This window comes from Etheostoma cragini, chromosome 14, assembly GCF_013103735.1.
Source record: "Etheostoma cragini isolate CJK2018 chromosome 14, CSU_Ecrag_1.0, whole genome shotgun sequence".
NCBI classification, from domain to species: Eukaryota; Metazoa; Chordata; class Actinopteri; order Perciformes; family Percidae; genus Etheostoma; species Etheostoma cragini.
Window position 1 is genome coordinate 18,313,191 of NC_048420.1, and position 26,122 is coordinate 18,339,312.

The following is a 26,122-nucleotide window of genomic DNA, read 5'->3' on the forward strand; positions in this document are numbered from 1 at the left end:
TATAGATATACACACAACCAATTTGTTTTGGTTTGTGTCTTATTATTATTGATTGGTTTGTAAATTATTGTTTTTTGTGATTATTTCTTGCCATCAGATTCCCTGGCTCACTTCTGATCCATCTGTCTTGGCCATATTTTATCCAAATAACCTGTGTTAAGTTTGACATTAATTTGCTTGTTTTGAAAACTTGATAACATGATAATTGGACCTCCTTACCTGTGCCGATTGAATTTGTGGTACCGGAACTATTTACAGTAACTGATTTGACAGTAGCGGTCATACATTGTGCCGAAAAGATTGCAACATACAAAATAACTGTCAGATAATAATGCACATTCATCTCTGGATTGCCATTAAATTCTGTATACAGGTGAGACCGGTATACAGATACTTTTTGACCAAATACTTGCTAATCTCACACTAGCTTCAGCTGTGTTTAGCATGTGTTTGGTGCTAATTTGAGCATGCTAACATACTAAAACTATAACGATGAACATGGTAAACTTATATCTGCTAAACATCCGCGTGTTAACGTTGCCATTGTAAGCTTGTGAGACATTTTGGTTCGGTATTTCTTTGTCTTCTTTGTCAGGGTGTGCTTTAAAGTGAGAGTACATTTCAAATAAAAATACATTCCTGATGTCATGTTGAAAAGCAGCAACTAAATTGAGTTTTACACACTGTTCTGTGCTCTGGAATTTGTTCATACATATGGCATACTGTGGCTCATGCAGAAAGGTAAATATTATTTAAAGTGGCATTGCTTCTTTCGTAGATACCTCACTTTCAGTTTACTGCACTTCAATTAGGGCAATCTGATCCCAGTGCAGTGGGTGCAATTGGTAGCTTTGAGACTGAGGCTTGTGGTAACGAAAACTATGGCCAACACCATCCAAGAATATAGACGTGAGGTTGGAGCTTGGATTTAGATTTGAACTTCATCATACTAGAATTATAACAGTTAGGTCTGCCAGGCTTGGGCTTGTGCATTGGCCGGGTGCAGTGTTGTGTCTGCTTGCTATGCTACGGTATTCTGTGTTTGGGTCAGTGAGGTGCAACGTGTCCACTCTAGTCAGTCCCAGGCTTATTCTGCAGCCATGAGATCTTATGAGGCCTGACAGCCTGTTTACCTTGGATGCCATTTCCTTGAAGTTTCTGCATGGTTTGGCGCTTACTACCAGTTGATGGCCGACAGCTTCATTAATTAGCTTTACAGCTACAAAGGCAGAGAAAGAACAAACAAGGGACAAAAGGGAAAGAAAAATTAACAAAAGGGTGAAAGTAAGAAGAAAAGGCTATAAAGTAGTCTAAAAGCCACCAACCTTCACCTTTGACGCATTGTGGTAAACATTTGTGTTGTGTCTCCTGACATAAACACATACTGACCCTTTACATTAACCTCAACAAAACACAAACAGCATATAAATCCCGGTTGCACTTTGACACAAACTGGAGACTCAGGGCAAACACATGCAAAATAGTTGCACAGAGTGGAACAGACAGATTGGGAAATGTTGGTTACTGCATCAGCTTCAATATAAATGGCTTCTCCTATTGGTTCCCTGCTGCACCACTCCCCCCTATCCGGGTGGGATGTCTTGTACAAACTGCCTCTGGGTAAATATCACATACCATATGGGAACATAGTGACCTGATTCCATAGAAAAGAGTAGAAAGAGCAGTATTCACTTAAACCAACATATAAAGTACCAGAGGTACAGCTTTATCATCTCCCCTCAGGTTAGATACAAGAGGAGATGCAAATGGACACAATCGGTTTGACATGCTAACACACTTAACACACTTGGACTTTTTCGTTGTTGTTGTTGTTGCTTAGAGTATGAACAACCCGCTTGTGATGAAGCAGCCTGTATAACCACGAGTCAGTATGGATCAAATGTCAAAAAAGGAGCAGATATTTTATGCATGTTACCTTTTCTTAACACGCAGCACTGCAACTCCTGAGAGGGAAAAACATGTTGGCTTTATCAGGGCAATATAGGGTAAAAGCCCAGATATGTTTAATTTGATAACTCTAAATTATTAAAAAATGTTAATGAGACTAAACTTGCCCCTTTCTTTTGTGGGAACTACATGTCACCCTTTCTGGTTTCTCAATATACTCAAGATGTGCCATCCTGTGCGAGATTAATCCTCACTGTTATTCTAATCTCCCTCTGTAACACGGTGAGATTAAGGCACTAAAATGATATGTGCAGTACATATGCACATAAAGATTACTCATCTGCACATTGATAATCCCCGTAGACTTTAAGTAATGTTAAGAGAGTGAATGTGCTGCAGAGTGATGAAAGATTCCCAACATTTTAAATGTTCTGGCTTTTATTTATCTATAAAGAGATACCCTTTTTTTAGGGCAGCTTTGCTTTGGGATGTTTTTGGTTTTAGGGTAACCATAGTGAGAAAGGCTTTCCTTTTGAATAATTAACCAAATTAGGACTTTGTTGGAGATGTTTTTGTAAGTTGTTAATGAGCCGTAATGCAAAACATCTGCCTTTGACTTCTTGTTAGACAAAAGCACTTGCTAATAGTTCCCAAGTGAAATTGCACAAATGTATTTATGATCAAATAGAAAACATATAAATGTACAGCCACACACTCCTATTCATTTTAATAGACCAGCATGACTGACACACTCATTGATATATTAGTGTATGTGTGTTTCCGAGAAGTATTTTATGAAATGGGCTTATTATTTCTATTGCAGAAATTCTGATTGATACCAATCTTATGTCTGTCTGTTAGGTCTGCAGCCAGGAGGCGTTTAGCATAAAGATTGTAAACAAGGGGAGAAAAAAATCTGCCTTAGCCTACCAGCATTCTCTAAAGCTAAACTGAAGGTAAAAATAAATGTCTTAGTAAACCTTGAAGCAAGCCATTTCTGTCATCTTTTTACAAAAAAATCAAAACACTAAAAGGTTCCAGGACCCTTTTGAAAGAAGCAAAACATATAAACTAAACACCAACTTCAAGCTATATTAAGTAGTTTTTGTCTCCCTCCCGGTAATATTCTAACAATTCCACCAGCGTAACGGCTGCGGATCGGCTCGGCTGCGTGTTGGCTCCGTGCTCCGCCGTCCGTCTACACCCACCAGGTCAGAGCTGGGACGGAGTCGGAACGCAGCCGTTACGCAGTTGGTGGAAATCGGGCATTCGTAATAATAATAATGATAAAAATAATGTATACTTTATTAATCCCACAAGGGGAAATTAATGATAACACTGTCACCGCATCCAAATAATACGAGGCTTCCATGTTTGCGCACAGCCCTAACCCATCCTCCACACAGTTGCTACTAACCACGGAGGATTAAAAAAACATGATGGACAGAAGAGTTAATTATCTTCAGAAAGTTTTATTGGAGCTGAAAGTCTTAATTAGCCTCATAGTAACTCATTTGGCAATGGCTTGAAAGTAACGGACTTTCATTATTCTCAAAAGTTATGCACTAAAGCTTTAACTAAAAAAGAAAGGAACAGCATGATGTGAACTTAATCTTCCTAGGGCTACTATTACCAATAAGTAATCATTGAGATTAATCTGATCAATGTTTTATTTAGTAGTTGAAAAAATATAAAAAGCAGATTATTTCCCAGGCGCCATGGTGAATCTTCAAAAATGCTTGTTTTGTCTGTTGAAAATCCAAAAGATATTCAATTTACAGATATCTACATAGATGGATATGTATTGATCCCAAAAAATGAAAATTATGGTTATTATGTTATCTAAGACTAACAAAAGCAGTAGTCCTTTACATTTAAGTAAATGGTATGAAGAAACATTTGGCATTTCTGCTTGATAAATGGCTCAATCCATTCAAACTATGGACTATTCGTTTTTTCACCCAGCCCCCTATAGTCACAGTGAGAGTTTTACATTAACTGGTAACTGCGGAACACCCAATGAGAGTTGAAGTCACAGCAGAGGCACAACGTGCTTCCCGCTCCGTGTGATTTAGTTTTGACTTGTAAAAGATATTTAATTGATCATAACATTGACATAATCAACAGATCAATGAGGATAGAACAAGTCTGATTAGGCCACAATGTTTATTCAGTAGTGTTGTTTCAACTTATAGGTACAATACTGTCAGCTTTTGTAAGACTAAAAAAAAGTTACCATTACAGTCATCCATGCTCACAGAATGCCAGTCAAGTCGTTTACACCCCTCCTTTGTGTACACACCCGCCACATGCTCACCTTGAGCAAGTACATTTCCAAATGGTAGGCACTTTGAAGGTTTAAAACATTTGTGAATATACATTTATATATATTTATATATCTTTTCATATACTAATAAGCAATTGGACTCAACGGTCAGGTCTCTTATACAGAGAGAGAGAGAGAGAAAGAAAAAAAACTAAAAACTAAAAGAGAATGAGGAACCAACATGATGTGACCATGGTGGAGGGGTTCGGGTCCGGGAGGATGGTGAGAGCAGAAATACTGTGAGTCTTTGGGTTTTCACGTATAGTTCAGTACCTTAGGTGCTATGAAAAAAGCGGTCAATAGAGATGGGGAGAAGAGGATGGTAGTGGACAACAACAGGCGCACAGATGGATTGAAAGAAGAGAGGAACACAAGAGATGGAGATGTAGAGGGATGAACAGCTTTGTGTGGGTGGTGTTGGGAGGATGTGACGGCATCTACTGTGTCTACTTCACATTACTGTACAGCTGAAAAAGGCAACTTCACGAACCTGACGGAAAAAATATGCGCATTTCTTTAACGCAAGTTCATGTAGACGTGACTAAAAAACAGACAGTAACTTGTTGTCATACAACCGTAGCTACACGGCTATTTCGTTGCTGCCATTTTGTGGCCTTTTATTGGGTTAAACCCAGGTTTTAAACCTATTAACAATCTCAATTTCTCAACAGAAGCTCTTTTGAAATGCGTGCACTGACCACTAAAAAAAGAAACATGAGTAGCCTTGAACTGAGTGTCTAAAGACTATTCAGACATAACACTGGAGTCTTGCATTTTCTGTGCCGTATTTATCAATCCCTCTGAATAAAAACTGGGAGGGGGGGGTGTTTGGGTGTTGTTTGCTGCAGAGGTATGTGCTCTGCATGTGGGGATTGGGCCCAGGCCTGGTGTGTTTGTGTCCAAGCAGTAGCAGGCCTGTAGTGAGCAGACCTTTGGGCCTAAAGGATCAACACTGGGACAGGGACAATAACACCAGGCTACACGGGTGGCTTCATGTAGCTAAGAAGGGGAGTGATTTGAGGGCAGTGTGTGAGGGGGGGGGCACACACAACTGGCCATGCTCCAATCTGATTAAAAAGAAGGTGGCAATGAGGGAGGATAGGGTAAACATAGAAAGGTGGAGGAGATGTTAGGGTTAAAGGGTACTAGCAGAGTTTGTGTGCAGTCACTGAACTCAAGGGACACATCGGGGAGGAAGGTGGCTATGAGCCAAAAACACAACAAGCCACAGCGCAGAAACTTCACCCCCAAAAAGCTCCACGAACACTGAAAGCTGCACCACAGAAGCGGGAAGCAAAAGCAGTGAATGTGCAATGTGAAAGAGAATGCATTTAAATAGAAAAGAAGTTCAGCGAGACATTACAGAAGCGAGATTTGCGATAAGTTCTTCCCCCCGAGCCCTGACGCGCTTAATTTTTTTGATCTTTTAAAACCTGTTCCTTGTATGTACTGTAAATAAAATGCTGTTGGAAAAAGGCTACAAAGAAGAGAACAAACAAATAAACAAAGACATAATGAAACGCTCACATTTGACTTAAAAACTGATGTGAGAACAAATATTAAACATTGTAACCTGAAGGGGGAACATTTACATTGACCGTTAACAGCGTTAATATGAAGACCGAAGAGCTTCATCAAAACTACAAAGGCAATTTTTTTAACATCAGAGAAAAAATTAAATTAATGTAATACACCTTGAGAGATCAACAACAGACATGCTAGGACAAAATAAAAAGAAAAAAAGAAAGTAGGATTGATACAGAATAATTATATTCAATTATTTCCACTTGTGAATTTGTTTTCTTTACAAATAATATACTGCTACAGTTAAGAGTAGTCAGTAACTAGAACCCGCTCCTTTGACAGAAGACAGATGTGATTAGTTTCCTTACCTTTACAGATCCTGTTTAATATTTTTCAGCCTTTTCAAATAATACACAAAATGTTTAAATACACAGAGATTTTGCCATAGAGTAGGAAATGCTTGGTTTTCTTTAATTTTTATTTTTTTTTAAAGAAGAAAGAAAAGGTCTTAATAACAATACTCTATGCAAAAGCTTTCCTTTATGCTATTTTCCTTAATTAACTCGAAAACATTTTGCTGTTGTTCGTGTTTGAACAGGCTTGCTGTTGTCGTGGACTGTGTTTCCCACAGTCACTTGTGATTTTGCTGATCTGATGACGGGAGGGCTTTTTTATGCATAAAACTCCTTGGTTGGGGCCTTCTGATAGGCTGCGCCGGAGGGTTTCCTCTCTCCCAGATCGTAGCTGCCCTCATCCTTCTTCCTCATGCGGTAGACCAGGAGGAGGATGAGGAAGATGGCAAACAGGAAGCCGATCACGCCGCCTGCAATTACAGCTGGGGGGGGAGAGACAGAAAGGGAAGGTAAAATATCAATGCTCAGAAAGATAAATCAATGTCTACTGTGTGTCCTCATGGACAATGAGACCTTAAATTGAGCCAGTCTCCTTATAGTCTGAGATGAAGGGTGTCTTGAGTAATAAGTTACTAGACAGAACATTTTTTGCAACCCTATCAGCTATTGTTGCAACATGTGGAGAAACTAAGTGCCAACCGTCTCAGCAGAATGTTGAAACCAATGCAGTCCTTTTATGCCAATGGGTGAAAAAATTTCATTTGTCCCAAGGGATTCAAGATTATTCATATTCTGTTGTTCATTTCACTTCTAATGTTTGTCCTGTTGGTGACTTTGAAAGTTAGTGTTCCATGTATGGGATAGTAAGACTCCGATCTTTGATTGGTATACAGAGCTGTGTTGTCCTAATGATAGTTGATAAGACATAGTCTGTAATCCATTTAGTGACTGCCGACTGGGGGCTAAAGAGGAAGAAGCCGATTGCGTTGGTTCCATTGCTTAACAATCAGGCAAATAAAATCAATGAGGACAAACAAGCAACGACCAGTCCTGCGTGGCTCAAACTAAATCCTGTTTCTTCTCCCGAACTGGCTGATAAATGTCATTGCAAGACGAAAATATTGACAGGAAATACAAAATCTCCTTTTCTGATGAGTTCATCTGGTTGGAATATTGAGGAAAAAAACCTATAGGAATAGAATCAGATTCTATCTGTAGAGTTTTTGACATAACATATAAAGGTAGCATTGTAATGTTATATGTAAGCATTTATTTTATTGTTTGATTTACCACTGTAACAGAAATAAGAAACAAGACAGTACTTTTTGATAACCTTCTTTTAAACTTCAACCGTCAATTTGGTATTGTAACAAGGCCCAAATTGACTGTACAAGTTACACTTATTATATAGGTACTCAACATATCATGACTTACCCAATGATGGGCCAAGATCAAAAAACACTGGATCCTACATTAAATAACTCCACTGAAGATTTCATTAGAGTTATAACTTATTTCTTTAACAATAATTGCTGTAGTACAATTAGCAGGGGACAAGTTATCTTTGAGGTTAGTTTGGCCGCTGCTACTACAGACCAGTTTTATTTCTCCAGGTTGGAGGACGGCTCGTTTTAATAAAAACTAGTTTGTAGGTCATTGTTAACCTTCCTACGTGAGAAAAGATGTGCCATTTGTGATTTAATATAATTTTGCAATAGAGTAATGAATTCCAGAAGTTTAAATCTGTTAATATCTTTCCTACTTTGCTCACGTTTCTAAAACTGAGAGCATGGATTATAAATCCGTGCTCAGTTTATTAAACCGAGGGAACATATTTGTAGTCTGTGTGCATGCTTTGTTTTGTTTTTCTCAGCTGACCCTGCTCTGTAGCAAACTAACTTATTTAACAGTGCATTGTTATGATAAGTCTTTTAGTCTAGTGTGTGTGTGTGGGGGGGGGGCAGCTGTTGTCACACAGGACGAGGACAGGTGTGACTGGTTATTAGTCACTGATGCAACACACCTGGGGGACACCAGTAGCGCAACGGATAAAATGTGCCCTGACAATCGTGTAAAGGTGATCGGTTAGATTTGTTGTTTTGGACAATTTGTTCTGCTTGGTGGTGATTATTTAACTATACCTGACGAAGGTTTCCGTTAGCACCCAGCAAATTTTATTTAACGGAGCCAACGTTTGGATCTGTCAGTACAGTATGCAAATCCTTTCTCTGACTTTTGCATGCACCACTTGTAGATGTTTTGGATGTGCGTGCCCTACACTCAGTTAAGGACACATTGCAAACCCAAATGCCAACAGTGGTGTGACATCAGGAAAAAATCTGAATATAATCCACGCCCTCCCACAGCTTTGACCCTGACTCTACTCACTAATGCGTCTAACTCGCCACATGGGCTTATTCCACTCTCCCTCCCAATTATGCCTGTATGAGGTTCTTTATAGCTTTCTAATCGGTTTAGGGTCTCTCCTGGTGCTACATTTTGCCCTCTGCTCCACTTTGGGTTTTCACATGTTGACAGGCCCCACGGCCCCATGGGTAAAGATCCTGGCACACAACCAGCTGCTGAGCTCCAAGAAGCAGTAACCAAATTCAGAGTGAATAAATGAAAATTAGATTATGAGCAATTTGTTTTATGGAAGTCATATGGGAGATGAAAAGTAATGGTTATAATCCAGCAGGAGGGTAAAGAGAATAAGGCAGAGAAGGGAGAGATAAATGGTGACTAACAGGCTTCATCTAAAGAACTTTTAGTGGCAATACTTTTTTTCTATCACACTCAATATGATAGAGAACAAGAACAATATGCAAAAGATGAAATGAGGCTATCATTTGGAGAGAGATGTTAGCCGAGTTCTCATGTAACTGGGGCTGTCCTGACTGTCCTTGTTGATGTTGTTTCTGCATATTGCCAACACCAGATGGATATCGCACCAAAGTAAAAGTGAGGTACCAATCAATGTTGGCCTCAGACACGTAGGGAGATAGAGACTGCATCAGAGAGCACAGTGATTTCAAGTCAGATAATTTCCTTTCCACTCTTTCATGTATTTAAAGCAACACATACACATGCACACAAACAATGCCGTGAACTTTACAAGGTCCCACAGAAGGATAGAGATGGAGGTTATTAAAAAAATGATGATGAGAAGGGGATTAGGTTGGAGACATTATGCAAAATATTTCTTGCAATTTTCCCGTTGTAACGTATAAGAATGTGGAAAACAGACAACAAATTAAACACACGTTCCCATGCATCGGAGACTGTTAGTGGAGCATCAATCTAAAACAAAAGCTACTTTCATTAAAGGCTCAAATATAAAGGAATAGTTTGACATTTTGGGATATATGCTTTCTTGTCAAAAGTTAGACGAGGAGAGCCAAAGGTTAGCTTCGCATAAAGAATAGAAACAGGAGGAAACAGCTAGCCTGGCATTGTCCAAAAGTAAGAAAGTCCGCTTAGCAACACCTCTAATGCTCACTAATTAATATATTATACTTCTGCTGTTCCTCCGTTCCCAGTCTTTTTGCTAAGACTTGTAAACATTTTACAATGTGGTTTATTATGACACATACCTGCCAAAACCTCTGCCCTCTGGAAGAGGTTTTCAGTGCGGACCTCAATGGCCTCCTGAGGTGAGCCGGGAGCACTAGTCGTACTAGTAAGCAGGTTCCTCTGCATGTCCTCTGTAACTGGCACTGGTGCCTGAATGAGGAGAAGAAAAACAGGATGGTTAGAAGAGAGTTTGAGGATATAATGTGTTAATTAGTAAACTTCAGAGATGCTGGTAAGTGGATATAGTTACCCTTTGACAGAGCCAGGCAGGATGTTCCTTTGTTTCCAGTCTTAATGCTAAGATAGACTAACCGGCTGCTGGCTCTAGCTTCATATTAAATGTACAAGTATCAATCTTCTCATTAAAAACACTTGGTAAGAAAGCTAATAAGTGCATTGCAAACTAATGTTTAGTTATACATTTAAGGAAAAAGTGAGAGTTCCACTGGTTCACTTAGCCTGAAGGTCTAGTCAAAGGAAGAGAATGGGAACCAAAATGGAACCTGGCCCGAGAAAGAAAATGGAAGAAATCCAGATTGCCCAAAAAGATTAGTGCACGACTCAAAACAAGTAGGCAATGAAAACTGAGCCGGTGGACCTAAGGTTTTGCTGGGACTCTAGGAAAAGAAGCATGGTATCTGGAATGGATTCGGGCCCATGTATCATGCTTTTTCCAATAACACAACAGAAGCGTGCAAATGACCAAACTGGAACTATGCCAGTACATTTGGCTAAGGGAAGGGTGATAGAGGCAAGAGTGAAAAAAATGTAACTGGGCCAGGTAGGTTTGGCTTAGGGGGTTGTGACATTGACGACTAATCCCAAACAGATGTAGGCTCCAGTACAGTAAGAGTGCATCCCACAGAAGCGAGATCTAGGATGGTTCCAGAATATGTGATTATGTCCGAGAGAGATGTAATCCTCCATAATTTGCAATGGAGCAAAAACATTGAGAATTGACGTGAGCACTTGATCTTTATCCTTAAAGCAACCTCACAGCTCCTGGTATTACCGGAGATTTGTTGACATACTGGGTCAGCTAAAGACATACCTAGGCACTGTGTCACTTGAGTCAGGACAGTTACAATTGAACCAGCATGAATATAAATGACTTTCAGTTGCATTATGCCTTAATATGATATGCAAATGAACATGGCAATAGTTGAAAATGTTTCTGGATTAATGTAATAGTTATACTTACAAAATTTGGATTGTAGACATTTAGGCTACTCAGAGCGCCATGCGATCTTGGTAGCGCAAAAATACATAAGGATGCATATCAGCATCAGTAACACGTAAGTTGTCAAATACAGAATGTATATTTACAGAAAGGTTTTTTGTCCACCAGAGAGTAGTTTATTTATAACTATCAAATGTCCTTACCAATACATTTCTTAGTCACAATTGTTAAAAGAAAATTATTTATATATATATATATATATATATATATATATATATATATATATATATATATATATATATATATATATATGATTCAAGGGAATGTTCCGTTTGTTAGCTTGTGTGAAGAATATATATATATATATATATATATACACACACACACTATTTTAAACCTAATAGTGGTATCAGACTCAAAAATCCAGTATCATTCGGGCTGTACTTACCTCTGTTCTGAACGGTTTCCTGGGTGCGATGTCCTTGACCTTTTCCCTGACCGTGGCTGCCTCCACCCTGGGGGTGAAATCTTTGGTGGAGTCCTGGGTGGGTTCCGCTGCATTGGGCTCCATATAAACCATAGTCACAGTCACTGATTCCTCCACCACATCTTCCCGTCCACCTGGGAGAAAGAGTTAAAAAATGTCTCCATTATAAAGTAGTGTTTTACTGAAGTTTAAAATTCAGATAAAAATGTTTATTATGATTTGTTTATGTAAAATGGGGACATTCATCTTATTAATATTTCATGCCCACAGTGATATAGTTTGTCTAACTTAGCTTCATCATTACAGCATTATTAATTTACAGTTTAAATCTCCTATAGAATACAGAGTAGCAGCGTTATAGGGTATGCAGTATTGGAAGGGCTACTGATCAGTCTTTGTCCTTTTACCTAGCATGATTTTCTCTCACTGCAGTTATACAACTCTCTCTATAAGGATACTTACTTTTGGACAATGAATGAAAGTTGTAAAGGTGCTTAAAGCAAGTAGAGCAGAGGAACTAATAAAAAAGAAAAATTTGCACACTTGCAATCTGGGTGACAAGGCAATCTCAATTCAAATCGAGTGAGAAAAAGAGAGAGGCAGTGAAAGAAAGAACCTACCTGTAGCAGACTTGAAAATGAATGTCATCACAGCTCTAGGCAAAAGTGTGTGTGTGTGTGTGTGTGTGTGTGTGTGTGTGTGTGTGTGTGTGTGTGTGTGTGTGTGTGTGTGTGTGTGTGTGTGTGTGTGTGTGTGTGTGTGTGTGTGTGTGTGTGTGTGTGTCTGTGTGTGTGTGTCTGTGTCTGTGTCTGTGTCTGTGTCTGTGTCTGTGTGTGTCTGTGTCTTACCTGAGCCAGACCCTGAGTTAAAGTCATCATCATCTTCAGGGTAGTAACCTCCTGAGCCTGTGTCATCTAGGTACAAGTCATCAGCCTGAGAGGAAGTCTTGGCTGCATCTGCTATCTGTAAAACAACAGGATAACAAGGATGATGTGATGGTTTTATTACACATCTCTATTTATAGAACTCCACGTTAAAGGACAAGTGTTGGGTTTGGAGTGCTGGTGGCACTACAGGAAAAGGCAGGCACTCTCACACAGCAGTGTGGCTCTGGGGTTGGCAATGTGTCGTTCTGCTCACATCTTTTGTCCTGACTTAAATATCTTAACAACTATGGATGCATTGACATAAGATGTCATACAGTCATTGGTGGCCCCCAGATAATAAATCCTAATGACTTTGATGAACCCCTAAAAACATGTCACCATTTGATGACTTAAATGAAGCACAAGTGACTGTCCAATCACAACACGTAGCCCCTCCCAGAGGATTGTTGTCTTGACAACAAGCCTAAGTGGTGGGAATGTTTGTGTTCTGGCTTAATGGAGTGATTGGCTGAAAATACCACAGTCTTAACAGTGCCTGGTTGTTAAGAAAGCACCTCCTCTCATGGCGTGTAAGCTGATGTTTTAACGAGAAAATTCCTTAAAGTGGCTTGAAAAGCCAGATGTATGTTGGATACTCAAAGATTACAGCTGTTATACAAAGTGTGTGCGTGCGTGTGTTTGCAACTGGAATAGCAATAAATGCATCCATGGCAACATCTATTCTACTCCTATTCACCAATCTGTGATCAGCTGTACTGCTCCTGCTATACTGATAGTCCTGCTTTACAGAGTACAAAAGAGAGACCCCACAATACATCACCCCTGTGTGTGCTGTGAGGATTTTGTGCTGATAAACCCAGGACTGAATGAAGTTAGATTGGAGGAAATAATCAATTCGCTCAACAGGAAATAAGGGATTTTTGTTGTTGTTGTTGTTGTTGTTGTTAAAGGTAAAAAAAAAAGGTGGGCTGTGGGAAAGCTCCGAGAAATTAGGAAGACTTATGTTTTGGACTTTCTTGGTTTGAAGGGGTAGCAGATATGTCTGTTTTCATTATGGAATGGTCTGTCAATGTCTTTTGGAAAAATGTTCATCACAACTCCCAATAGATCACGTAGTATCTTCAGGATTCTTGTTTTGTCTGACCAGCAGTCCAAAACTGAAACAAATTCAGTTACAGAGATTTTAAACACATGCAAGCAGCAAATCCTTTTTTTCAAGCTGGAACAAGAATGTTTTTTGGGCAATGTTCCTTGATTAATGACTTCAATAATGAATTGATTATCCGAGTTGTTGCAGATTAGCTTTCTGTTAATTCACTCAATGAAGCAACAAATCATTTCAGCACTAGAAAGAGAAGAGGGAAAATGCCTTCTTTCAGCATTTCCATTTATTCAGTATTCCAATATGAGTGGGTTCAGTAATGCTTTTAAGTCATTGTATGTGCATATCTGTGTTTGTGTGGAGTAATGAAAGAGTGACCTGGCACTCTCCATAACAAAGAGGCAAGGAGTACACACAGCTAACAACAGCGTGAAAGAGCAAAAAGAAAGACGGAGGCGAGATGAAACAGAACAATACGTATCTAGATCTCTCTTCTCTCAACTGGCTCTGACTTCTGGAAGAAAGGCCTTTCACCGTTGAGCCGCCTCATCAAAGAGAGAATTTGTTCAAAGCAACTTTATCTTAACCTTTCTTGCCTTCTTCTCATCCAAACCAATTCACCGGCCCATGCGGTCCACAGGTCTTTATGCATTGCCGATATGAGCACAATGGACCAAAGGAGACGGGGCCACAGATCAACTGGTGACAAAGGGCACTAATGAGATGGAGGCCACACACACATCCATGCATGAGTAGACATGTTTTACAAATGTATGCAAGCATTCACTGATTCTTTGACTATACATACATTAGAGTGAGCAATTTGGCATACAACGAGACAGCATGCACACACGCATGAAAACACAAAGAATTGCATAAAGAGCTAAAGAGTTAACAATAAGGCTTTAAATCCCTTCAGGCCTAATAAACACAGATTTCAAAGACATTGTAATTATTTTGAAAACACTTTCACCTGACTTGCTAAATGAATAAATGGATGATATGCATAGTGATGCACAAGTGATACACAACTTCCTAATTATTGTTTTAATTAATTTCTCTCTTTAACCAGGAATCCCAAGGGAGCAACTAATGATTCATTTTGTTATTGATTAATTAGTGATTATTTTCTTGATTATTCAGTTAATAAGTAATCATTATTTCAAAACTTGTAAGCAAAGCATTTGGGTAACAGAGGTTTTCACTGTACGAGCTACGCTGCAACACCAAATCAAGGCAGATCTGAGGAGGAAATTGTCTGTTTGACCTCGATAAAATTCCCTGACTTTATCTGACCCACCGGGACACACAAACTAACAAGCGTTGACTTTCTCTGTCACTTACGCACACATGCAGTTGCACAGACACAGCAACCCGATAAACTTTTTTCTCCTTATCAAATCCAGTAGCATTTACAGGTAGTCTCTGCTTTCAGCCCTTATCGCAGACTCTGAGCTGAACCAGACATCAACCTGTTGACAAGTAAAGAGTTGACAGGTTTGTTTGTTCCAATTTGGCATGGCTGCTCTGGTCTAAAGAATTATTTGAAAAAATAATGCAGTGTTATTTGTAGAAGAGACTCAAGACAGGAAGCTTGTAAAATGGATCCAATTGGATAAATCTACTTTAGCAACTTATCTTGTTGGAACTTGTCTTGTTTTTGGCTATGAATGTTAAATTTCGACTCTTCCATCTTTAGAAACCAAAACAGTGCTCTTTTCCTTACTTTCTATGTCTCCATTCATTAAATCCAAAAGCTAAAATAAACATGTTAAGACCTGCAGTGACTTGATATTACATTTTGAGAAGTAATCCCTTTTTATTCACTATGTCCACCAGTATCAAATACCCTATGTTTTCTGGGTATTACACACATCAAAGACACTCATTAATTCAGTCACTCTTCATAAATCAGACCGGATTGAGCCAGGTGTGTAAAGTGGCCAATGGCCCCCCTACCTACTTCCAACCCTCTTCTTCCAGCGCCCTTGCACAGACTATCTAAAGTTTTGTGACTACATCTTGCATGGTTGTTATGACATGGCTATCGCGGTGACAAAGCCAGTCCAGAAAGAACTCAAAAGTACTCAAAAATACCTCTGTGGATGTTCCTACAACGGGTGTCTCCATGACCACATTTTGCCATGACAACACACACACACAGATACTCACAATGTGAAAATAATACCAGCATTGCTGACATGGCTGGTAATTATGAAGCAGGGGAAACTTGCTCACACACACAAAGACAGCCTAATTTAGACACCTTAACAAGCAGATCCTACATAGTCTGACTAAGCTTAGAGACGTGTGAAAGGGACAGACAGGTAGAGAGTAAGTGAAAGCAAGCAAGAAGGATGGCAAACTGCCTTAATGAGCTATTAGCTTGCGATGCGTGCCCTCTATTAGCTGTGAGAAGAGCTGCTGTTACTGGCATGTCTGCCTGTTAATGAACTAATACGCCAGTGGCAGGGCAGCTTCCTAACTGACTGACTGACATTCTCGCTGTTTGACCCAGAGAAGACATGAAGACCAAGATTGGCCAAAACATGGATGTCAGAGAAAAGGCAAACAAGGACAGACTGAGGAGGAGAGTGAGGGATAAAAAAGAGAGGGGGGGTGGACAAAAAGTAGTAAAGGATGAGAAAAGTGTGAGCAAAGGAGGGGGAAATAACCCACTACTGCAGACAATCCTGTTGCCTGGAGGTTGCTCTGCTAAAAGCCTGTCAACATCACCATGTCCATGCCTAGCCGGGCTTGAAAGGCACTGTGTGTGTGTGTGTGTGTGTGTGCGCGCGCTATTTGCATCTTCCTCTCCTTTCTATAAGAGACAGAAATGGAGTCATCTGAACTAACCCTGGGCTCCTGACTTCCCACTGTTGACACACCGCTCTCACTTCTAACACAGCAAATATTAGCCCAACTGCAAGTCAGGCCAAATAATGTTCCTCAAAGGAATGCAGACACACACACGCACACAAACAGAACATCTGCATGTCCATGAAAGCACCCACCCACGTTACACACATATGTGCCAACACAGACAGACACAAAAATCCTTATCCAGCTCTCACATCTCAAAGGCGTGAGACGAATACACAGACATACACACATCATACACCAACTTCAGAGAGAAGAAAAAGGGGAAAATAAGTGCACGGCAGCTGGCAGACAGACAGAGGCTCAGATCTTCTTTCGTTGGTCTGCTGTCGTCTCTGATTCTTAACTATTTCCTTAAGTCTACCTCAAGAACCAAGAGAGATATATATTTAATAGTAATATCTAGAGAAGGGCACCAACATCAGCCATTTCACTTAAAAACAAGCTTCCTTTTTTCTTATTTTGAATCAAACCCGTTCTACTCTACTAATTGACATGATTAATCATTAATCAATATGACAGTAATTCAACAATTCTTTTTTATTTGACCCATTTATCAGGCAAAAATGCATAATTTTGGGTTCCAGATTCTTAAAGGAGTAAGTGTACGTTTTGGGAGAAATGCTTACTCGCCTTTCTGTCAAGAGTTAGATGAGAGGATTGATACCACTGTGTATATGAAGCCAGAAGAGACTTAGCTTAGCTTAGCATGAAGACTAAAGCAGGGGGAAAACACTTGCGTATCCTCTCAGCACCTTTAAACACATTATTACTCATTTGTGTAATCTCTACAAAAACTGATTTGTAAAAACCACAAGTTGCAGTTTCATGGGGGGATTTGTGCGAGACTTTTTCTTTGTCCCTGCTGCCAGTCTTTATGCTAAGCTAGCCTAACCATCTCTCTAGGTTATAGCTTAAAAGCTAAAGTTAAAAAAAAGGTTTTGGACTATTTATTGGACAAAACCAGCAAAAGGGGAAGGGAAGTTTGGGGTCCCCTACTGGAGCTGCTGCCCCCGCGACCCGATACCGGATAAGCGGTCGAAGATGGATGGATGAAAACAAGCAATTTGAAGATGTTCCTTTTGTCAAAAATAATTAATTGATATTCAACATGACAACTATAGTTAGGTTAGGTGGGGCCCTCAGCCCAAGATACTAGTCATTATCAGTGGCACACTAGAGGCTCTCTTTGCCTCTATACTTGTTTAGGTGTAATAACTTTCACAGTATCAATGCTCTTCATATGCCTAGTGTGAAAGCAGTACTCTGTGGACTGTATAGTCTGCTTTGTTTTGTCCTGTGAATGAAATCAGTTCTCATTGTCACAACCAGACAAACAAATATCTCCATTTATGAAAGAACTCAATACTGTGTGTGTGTGAGAGAGAGAGAAAGAGCCTGCTAATCCTTAATTAACAAAGTAAAGGTGGCAGATTGGCCTGCTGTCTTTCAATTTATCTTTTCTCCTCGTCCTGTCACAGATCAATACACAAGGTCAATACAGCACAACACAGTCTAGCAGGCAGCAACTGTTCTCTGCACTGTTTCACTCTGCTGTCGACAAACCAAACTCCCTCGACAAGCCCACTCCCTTCTTCCTCCCACCGCCTCCTTCATGACCTGGACTTTATCACTGCACAACTGACCGGACACTTGCAAACCGAGGAGGGGATGTGGGCTGAGAGGGGCATCACATATGTACCCCTATTCCAGCTGAAGGGACAATAAGAAGAAAGAGAGAATGAGAGAGGCATACTGCCAAATTTCCAATGCATGGTACTGCTTTGCTTGCTTTTGGTATTAGGTACTTGTTTTCCACTGCAGACAGTACCGCCTCAATGAAGGCAGGATTCTTAGCTAATCGTCTCTGCGACGCAGTGTGAAACTGATCCCATAGGTGTTATTGTCACCAGTTTCAATTTAACTTCTGCTATATCCTGTTTTTGTGTTGGTTATGCCAGCAATACTACAATAACCATTGCTGCTGAATTGATCCAAAATAAACCCAGAATCCAAAACTTAAAATTCCTTTAAATATAGCGCACAACACTAATAGTAGGCTGAAACTAAAGACTACGCTCTTGTAGACATCTGATAGCAGCTTTGATCAATTACATTTCTTATTTCTTATTAGGTAACATTACATACATGTAGTAGTGCTGTATGTTGTTACGAATTGCATTGACTAAGTGTTCAGATTCCCTGTGGCTGCCTTCTTCACCATAACTATACACCAGCTGAGGCTCATTACTGTTATTGAGAGCAAAACAACCTATTTTCTCTTTAACAGAGATTAAATAATTATAATTGATGGGCATAATATACACAGCGTGTTATTAAATTTTGTAATTATAAATTGAAGACAGTTTTTATGTTGAGGAGCACTGGATATCATTTGGACAAAACCTTTTAAACAAGATATGTTTAGGTGGTAAAAAAAAAAACTTTTACTACTACTTTTCACAACTCTATTGAGCCTCACTAATGTTTGGAGAAGTGGAGAGTATGGAGAGGAGTGACTTGAGAAGACCATTCCAGGAGAGTTTGGTGGCTATATAGGGTGACACATTGGCTTCCCTTAATGCATGCAGCATTGGCCATCAACAGTGCACACCCCTGCTGCTTTCATGAATCAAGTATGACTAACAGCTGGAAACATGATGGTGTTGGGATTAGAGACTGAAAAGCACAGAACAGGAGGAGTACAGACCAAATATACAGAAGGACAGAGGGAGATGGTGAAATTGAAACATTATATTTGTACCCCGCCACCTGCTAATGACTGAAAGAACTGCTGGCAAGATAGACAGGAAAAAGGTGTGTGTGTGTGTGTGTGTGTGTGTGTGTGTGTGTGTGTGTGTGTGTGTGTGTGCCTTTGTGCTCTTTGAACCCACTCTAACTTTTATTGCCCTCCCAGGGATCATAATAAGGAACTAATTGATAGTCTTTGAGCCGCAGGCTGAGGAGAGGGGGAGTTCCTGCAGGAAGTCAACACAAATCAAACTCTCTCTGAGCCCTTAAGGTCTGGAGCTACTCCAGCTGAGTTGTGGTGGGGAACTGTGTATGTGTGAGTGTGAGAGTGCCAGACAGAGAGAGGAAGTGCAAAACAAGATAAAGAGAGAGCGCAATAGACTGAAGTTGACATTTATGGTATACAAACCTACTTCTCTGAATGTTGCCTCCTAACTTAAACACACGGGTTTCCGCTTTTGACCTAACAACTCAAGAAAGATCAAACAGTGCATTTCAGCTATTCAAGACATTTCAATATCCTACCTCTTTTTCATGTAAAGTTAGAAATAGCTTGTAGGCCAGGATCTCTCTGCAGCACCACAATGCTTTATTTTAGAATGGTTTGACACATATTTGGCCTTGCGCCCCCTGCGATTTGGATTTTGCACTAGTTCATATTGCGATTTTGATTAAATTATGCAGCCCTGGATTCAAGGAGCGCGGGGCTGAGAATCACAAATGAGGGAAAGTCAACCACTATTGACAGAGAGACTAACACATTGTTGGTTTTAGACCGAAGATCGCACATCGTCACAAATCAACTTATTAACTTCTTTTGGCTAAAACCTTCCCAATCACTTGCTTAATGTCACTCAGACATCCGCCAGGAACAGAGCCGCGTGGGCTTCCCGTAGGAATCCTCTTTTACTTCCTGTCAAATGCAAGTCCAATTATAACTTTGCCCCAGTTTGCTCTGCCAACTCCAGGAAAAAACATCTGGGTCTCTTGACTTGCTAGATGTTTCAATGTATTCATCAGCTACTAAGTGACTTTGGCTCTCTACTGTTTTGCGCTGAACAGGTGGCATGTGGTCAGCTTGCATGCTGGAAACTGTAGTTTTCTATCACGGGGTCTGTGACAGCTGTTCTGAATGCAAAATACCTTAATTACTATCAATTTTTTTATTTTTTATTATAAAATAGTAAATATCAGCAACACAACACTTCTCTTTTTAATTGTCGAAATATCATTTAGTGATTTTCGAGAGGGTGAAAGGTAAAAATATGAGTTACCAATTTGTTCCTCTGACACTGCCCTGCACACTGTTGCATTAGCACAACTTTATATCCTATAACATTTAAGTTAACGGTCCAGTAAGGACAGGACAATCAAATACAGCCGATCTTTCTGCTGCTCAAAAGATATGTCGGCTGACTGGTTCAGACTGTCACTGCTGAGCTAATACATCGACTTTCTGAAGTATATGAAAGATCAGCTACTGCCTCACTGCTGGATCATTTTCTGCCCACTGAGAGAAAATCAAAAACTACAACTGGTAGCTGTTTAGGTTTATAGACAGGGTAGATGAAGAAGAAGGTAGTAAGTAAAATGATGAAACATCTACATCAGGGGTCTTTAATGTTTTTAAAGGACCCCTTACTGAAAGACAGACAGGGAGCACTTACTACATATATCATATAAAAGGAAGTTGCATCATAAACAGGGCCTATTTTAATGTGTAGGGTGGCCTAAAGCCTTTATTGCATACCTTTTTGCATATAATATTAAGCTATTAAAAGCCTAATCAGTGTTTGCACTCTTTTATAAATCACGTTTAATTGTTAAACATACATGTGTAAATTTTCAAGATTAACTGTGTCTGTGTGTCTGCCTCAGTGATCACCCCTCTTACTTACAGGCCAGTATGCAGTTGGGATTAATATTTGTTAATACAATGTTGTATTCATGCTAAGACTCTTTAATTTTTTTTTAAACATTCAAAAATTAACAGTAATATGGAGGCCCCCCTGGATTGATTCTAAGGACCACCTAGGGTCCCGTAGCCCCTGTTGAATATGATCTACATCCCTTTTTTAGCAATGCTAGCGCCGTGGCTCTGGGGATGGGGATGAAAATGTAAGTTGGTCAGTTCATCTCAGTCCAGACTGAAATATCTAACAATTATTGGGTGGATTACCATTCCATTTTGCACAGACATTACTGTTACCAAGAGGAGGAATCCCACTGACCTTTTGCAGCACTAAGAGGTTGGCATTTGTGTTTTTTAATGAATGTCCTGACAACTATTGGATGGATTATAATCAAATGTGGTACAGACACCCAAGAACTTGATGGGGGCTCTCTGAGTCATCTGTAGTTGTATATTACTATAATTTATACCATTGAAACAGTGCACGCTGGGAGAATCGTAAGCCCACCTACCATAGTGTGCCGCTTTTGAACCAGCACCACATGCTCCTCTGTTTTTTCCTTCCTACGCACCAGTAGGACACAACATAGAGTGGCTATGATTTCCTCCCATGCAGTATTGCTTCCCAACAGGATGAAAGTCAACTTCATGGTTTCCAAGAAAAACAGACACGTGCTAACAGACCACTGACGGCCAAGAGGGAACAATGGTGCTCACATCACTCTCACCCCTACCTGTCCAGTTGTATTTAGTAGGTTACAATGGAGTATGCATCTGCCACCAAAACTGAGTAAAAGCAGGACAACCAAACGGTGTAGCATGCTTATCTCATAGCAGCTTTTCTATTTCATTTATGTTTTTTTTCTTTGAGTGCGTCTCACATGCTGCAACATATTAGAGCTGATTCAAAGTGTTTTCACACCTGTAGTTTGTTTGCTTTGGTCCAAATCAGTTGGTGAGTTGGGTAACTTAGAGCGATTTAACTTTGGTCGGTTTGGCTTGGTTTGGTTTCACACCTTGAAAAATCCAAGCATTCCAAATTGCGTCATTACAAATCAGGCTAAAATGCCCGGCCCCCTTATTGGTCGGATATGTCTGGGGTCGGGGGCAAAAAAAAAGTAAATACAGGAAGAAGATCCAGTGTTTTGGTTTAGTGGTCAAACAAGATTTGTTTGACAACGGAGATACGAGCGACGGACGGCGAGCTTGACCGCAGTCTACTTCTATGATAAAAACACTGCAAGCTGCTACAGTTTGCTGCTCTTCTGCTACACAGATTGCTAAACACACCTGACTACAGGAGACATTAGCTCAGACTGGCGGAGTATGTGTAGTTGGTGTGTCTCAAGTACAGATCACGTTCTCACCACAAACGAACCGCAGCAGAGTTTGATTGACAGCGTTCTCACCTTCCCGAACGCACCGCACCAGAAAACAAACTCTAGTTCAATTCAACTGAACTAAAGGCTTTTGGTGTGAAAACACCCTTTACTTCATCTCAGACCACTAAATATTTCACCACTCTAATTAAAAGGCTGTCTGATTCTGTCAAGTGGCTCTCTAGAGGCCTGATCGGATTTAAAAGTTAAGTTAATGTAAACCTTCTCACTGTGAAATTTCTCACTGAGTGCTCCCAGAACTCATAAAGAAGGGAACAATGTGGAGCTCATGTGGTTTCAACATGGCCGTATTTGGAGAATAGCTCAGTGCTGTGGTATCCAGCTTGATGGACCGTAACTGGCTTTCTTTATGCCTTCTGCACAAGAAGGAGCTCTGCAGATTCCCAGGCCTAGCGAGCTCTGCTGCTCCCTCAAACGAATGCCTCCCTCTCCTCCCTCTCCTCCCTCCTGTACGCCTCCCTGCTTGCCTGCCCACCGGTTGGGAATTGGGTAAATTCCTCAGCGCCGTTAAACGGCTTCTGATACGCACGGGAAAGCCTACATTCTTTGTCAGCTGTGAAACTCTAGACACTGGGAAATGGGGCTTCACCTTCCAGTCATCCCTGGTGCTGAGGAGGGGGGAAACAGTAAGATTTGCTGCAGCACAGCAGCTTTCTTCCCTCCAGACAGGAGAGAAATATGAAGCTTAAGAGAAAAGCTTGAGTTGAGCAGTGCCGAGAAGAGCAAATGTGGTAAAAAACAGAGAGATTTAATTGTGTTATATAAAACAGGTACCAAAAAGACTCTAATAACCCAAAAGCACTAAGGCGCAGCATGGGAACAATTTGGAGTTTCTCTATTTAGCTGGAAGTGATAGCACAGTGCTCACGAAAACCACATATCGGTGGCTCAGACCACTTGCAGGGACTCAAAATGGAGTCACGTCATGTACACACAGATGTAAGCAGCTGTATGAATAAGAAGCAGCTCTTGTTTAACAAGAGCTCATAAACAGTTAAACCCTCTGCTGGGCGCTGAGAAGATCTCAAACTGACCAATCACTGAATCTTAAATGTTGCTTGTCTCTATTCGACACTAGGGACAATCTATGTGTCTTATTGTCCTGATAATAACTTTAATTTACTCATTTACATTTTTTTTTTTTAAAGTAAAGCAATTTCAAGCCTCTTAATTGCATCTGTAGGAATTAACCTCTTTTTTTGGGCCCAAAGACCCAGATATATAATTTTACAGATAGAAGGGATATATTATGATATAATAGAAAGAGAAAACCAGCAAATGTTTGAGAAGTTAGAAGCTGATATGTGCCTTTTTCCATTCATTTTTGCTGCAAAAATGACTGAAATGTCAAATTACTGCTATTATGTTTCTGCTGATCAATTAATCAACTTGTTCAGCGTTTCAGCTCTAATTCAGTTAATTTCTACATACTGTGAGAGCTAAAACTAGGTATTTCACTAGGTTTTCATGAAACATTTATTGGCCATGCATTTGGATTTACAAGGACTTTGATGGCCCAAGTGAACTGTCGTTTGTATGTTATTCTTCAAAGCAGAGACTGAGGGATGAAGAAAAGCAAGATAACAATAGAAAGAGAGGAGGTTTGAAAGCCCCAGGTAAAGGCAATTACAGCAGACACAAACAGAAACACACAAACTCACTGAGACACAATTTTCATAGACATATTCACTTTCCTCCTTTAATTAATAGCCACCTCTGGCTCCCATGGCAACCTTTAGCTGGACTAGAGAGGTCCAGTGTTTTTTTTCTTCTAATTCATATCCCACTGAATCATGGCAAAAAAAATGACAACGCCTGCAGTGCAAAGCTTGTTCTGTCAAAAAGGTCTCGGTGACCCTATTACAATTGCTCACCCTTAATGTAACATGAAATTAAGCAGAAATCCGGCCCTACAGTATATTGGTGCAGCGTTCTCGTGTCTCTCTTGGCCCACAAAACAGCAGAGTTTCCGTCCTTCACCTGCATCACATTAATACTAACTTGGCTTAACTTTTATCCCACAAATGCACACTATATGAGACCCTAGCCTTTCGTTTATGCTAGAGCAGGAAATGAATAGTTAAACTGCTAACTTAGCAGGTATTCTCAGAGGAGCTGTAGTGTATTTTAGAGAAAGTAGAATAAAAGAGCCTGTATGACATCCCCCATTGCTGTCTGTACAGGACTTCTCATCTTTCAGGCCTGCTATGTAATACTTGGCTCAGTGGACAGGAATGAGTGCACACTGCGTACATCCACCTCTATTTAAATGCATATGAGACTGTTATCTACCTCTCTGCGCCAACAGGCTGCTTGCTCCCTCAATGCAAGCATACCATGGTTTGGTTGAGTAGCATGTGGCCCAGAACTGAAGCTCTGCTGTGCTCAGCTGCTGTCAGCAGCCGACACACAGACTCTGGTTTAAAAGCTGGGAAGGAGGAATACTTAGAGAGGGTGCCAAGACCATCTGTAAGGGAGTGCGAGAGAGAAAACAGGTCTCTCTTTATCTCATGTCCTTGGACCGGCCTGCTAAGAGGACACGGGGTGGATGGATGGAATACTGTTTCAGATATTACTTGTGGAAGCTCAAGCTTACGGTACAGCATAGTGCATGTAATGAGTTGACAAATATTTAATTACCAACCACCCTAAAAATTGAGCAATCAGTTTAGCAATGTACACACTTGCTGGGCCCATCTTCTTATATTAGATGTATTGTCCCAAAGAGTTATTTGTTTCCACAACCACTTAACATCACAACAAACAGCAGCGTAAAGATATACAAATAGCCACATACAGATATAGTCAGCTAGCAAAATCTCCATGAATGCATTCATCATACCAGCTCACAATAATGTCAACAAGGGAGATTGTTTAGGGCTGCTATTGAATGGGGGACAAAACTCCTGCTGAAACAAGCTCTTCTCTGTTTGAGAGCATTGTAACTTATGCCAGATTAATTAAAATGTAGAGCTGCAATAATTAATCAAATAGTATTAACGGCCAACTATTTTGATAATTGATGAGTTGGTTTGAGTAAAAATTCTTTGATTCCGCTTGTTAAATGTGAATATGTTCTAGTTTCTTCTCTTCTCTGTGACAGTAAACTGAATCTTTGAGTTGTGGACAAAACAAGACATTTGAGGACGTCGCCATTTTCTGACATTTTATGGACCAAACAACTAATTGATTAATCAAGAAAATAATCAACAGATTAATCAACTATGAAATTAATTGTTAGCTGCAGTCCCAGATTGGGAATGTGAGAGTTGCCGCTTTTCTCTGTGTCATCAAATTGTAATTTGAAAACAGACGTTTAGATATGAGGGCAGAAAACCCTCCTGTAGGTCGTATTTCCTGCCATCGCTAGGGGCGTTTCTACACTTCTGTAGGTGGGATTAGACGGTAGGAATAACTGACCCACAATGTACTGTTGCATGGTTTAGAGGACTTGAGTCAAATGCTAGGGTGCAGAAATACCGGGGGCATCATTATATACATTGTGTTTGCATAAAAAAGCCATTTAACCTGCAAAATTCAGATGTTTTTTTAAAGACTATTTTTGGGGGCTTTTCCCTTCATTAGTGACAGTGGACAGACAGGAAAGGGGGGGAACACGCAGCAAAGGGCAGCAGGTCAGACTTGAACCTGAGCCGCTGCAGGTCTCAGCCTACATGGGGCGCACACTCCTACTGGGTGAGCTAGAGGCCGTCCAGAAATTGGGATGTTTTTAAAACAAAGTTGATAAGTAAATTTGCATACCACAAGGACACATTTGATCCAGCATACAAACATTTCAGACACTGTGGGAGTACATGAATAAATAAAAAGCCAAATAT

The 26,122-nt window shown here is 40.2% G+C and overlaps 1 protein-coding gene across 1 annotated transcript in view; it reads right to left on the minus strand.

Annotated features, from left to right (window-relative positions):
* Positions 1-4,059: 4,059 nt before the first annotated feature.
* Positions 4,060-26,122, minus strand: part of sdc2 (syndecan 2) — a 41,832-nt gene continuing 19,769 nt past the window's right edge. Inside the window, exons 2-5 of the mRNA XM_034891939.1 lie at positions 12,200-12,314; positions 11,313-11,485; positions 9,705-9,834; positions 4,060-6,593 (exon numbers count right to left, since the gene is read on the minus strand). Of these exons, the coding sequence (XP_034747830.1) occupies positions 6,430-6,593; positions 9,705-9,834; positions 11,313-11,485; positions 12,200-12,314 (582 nt within the window). The 3' untranslated portion in view covers positions 4,060-6,429. The remainder of the gene's footprint in view (positions 6,594-9,704; positions 9,835-11,312; positions 11,486-12,199; positions 12,315-26,122) is intronic.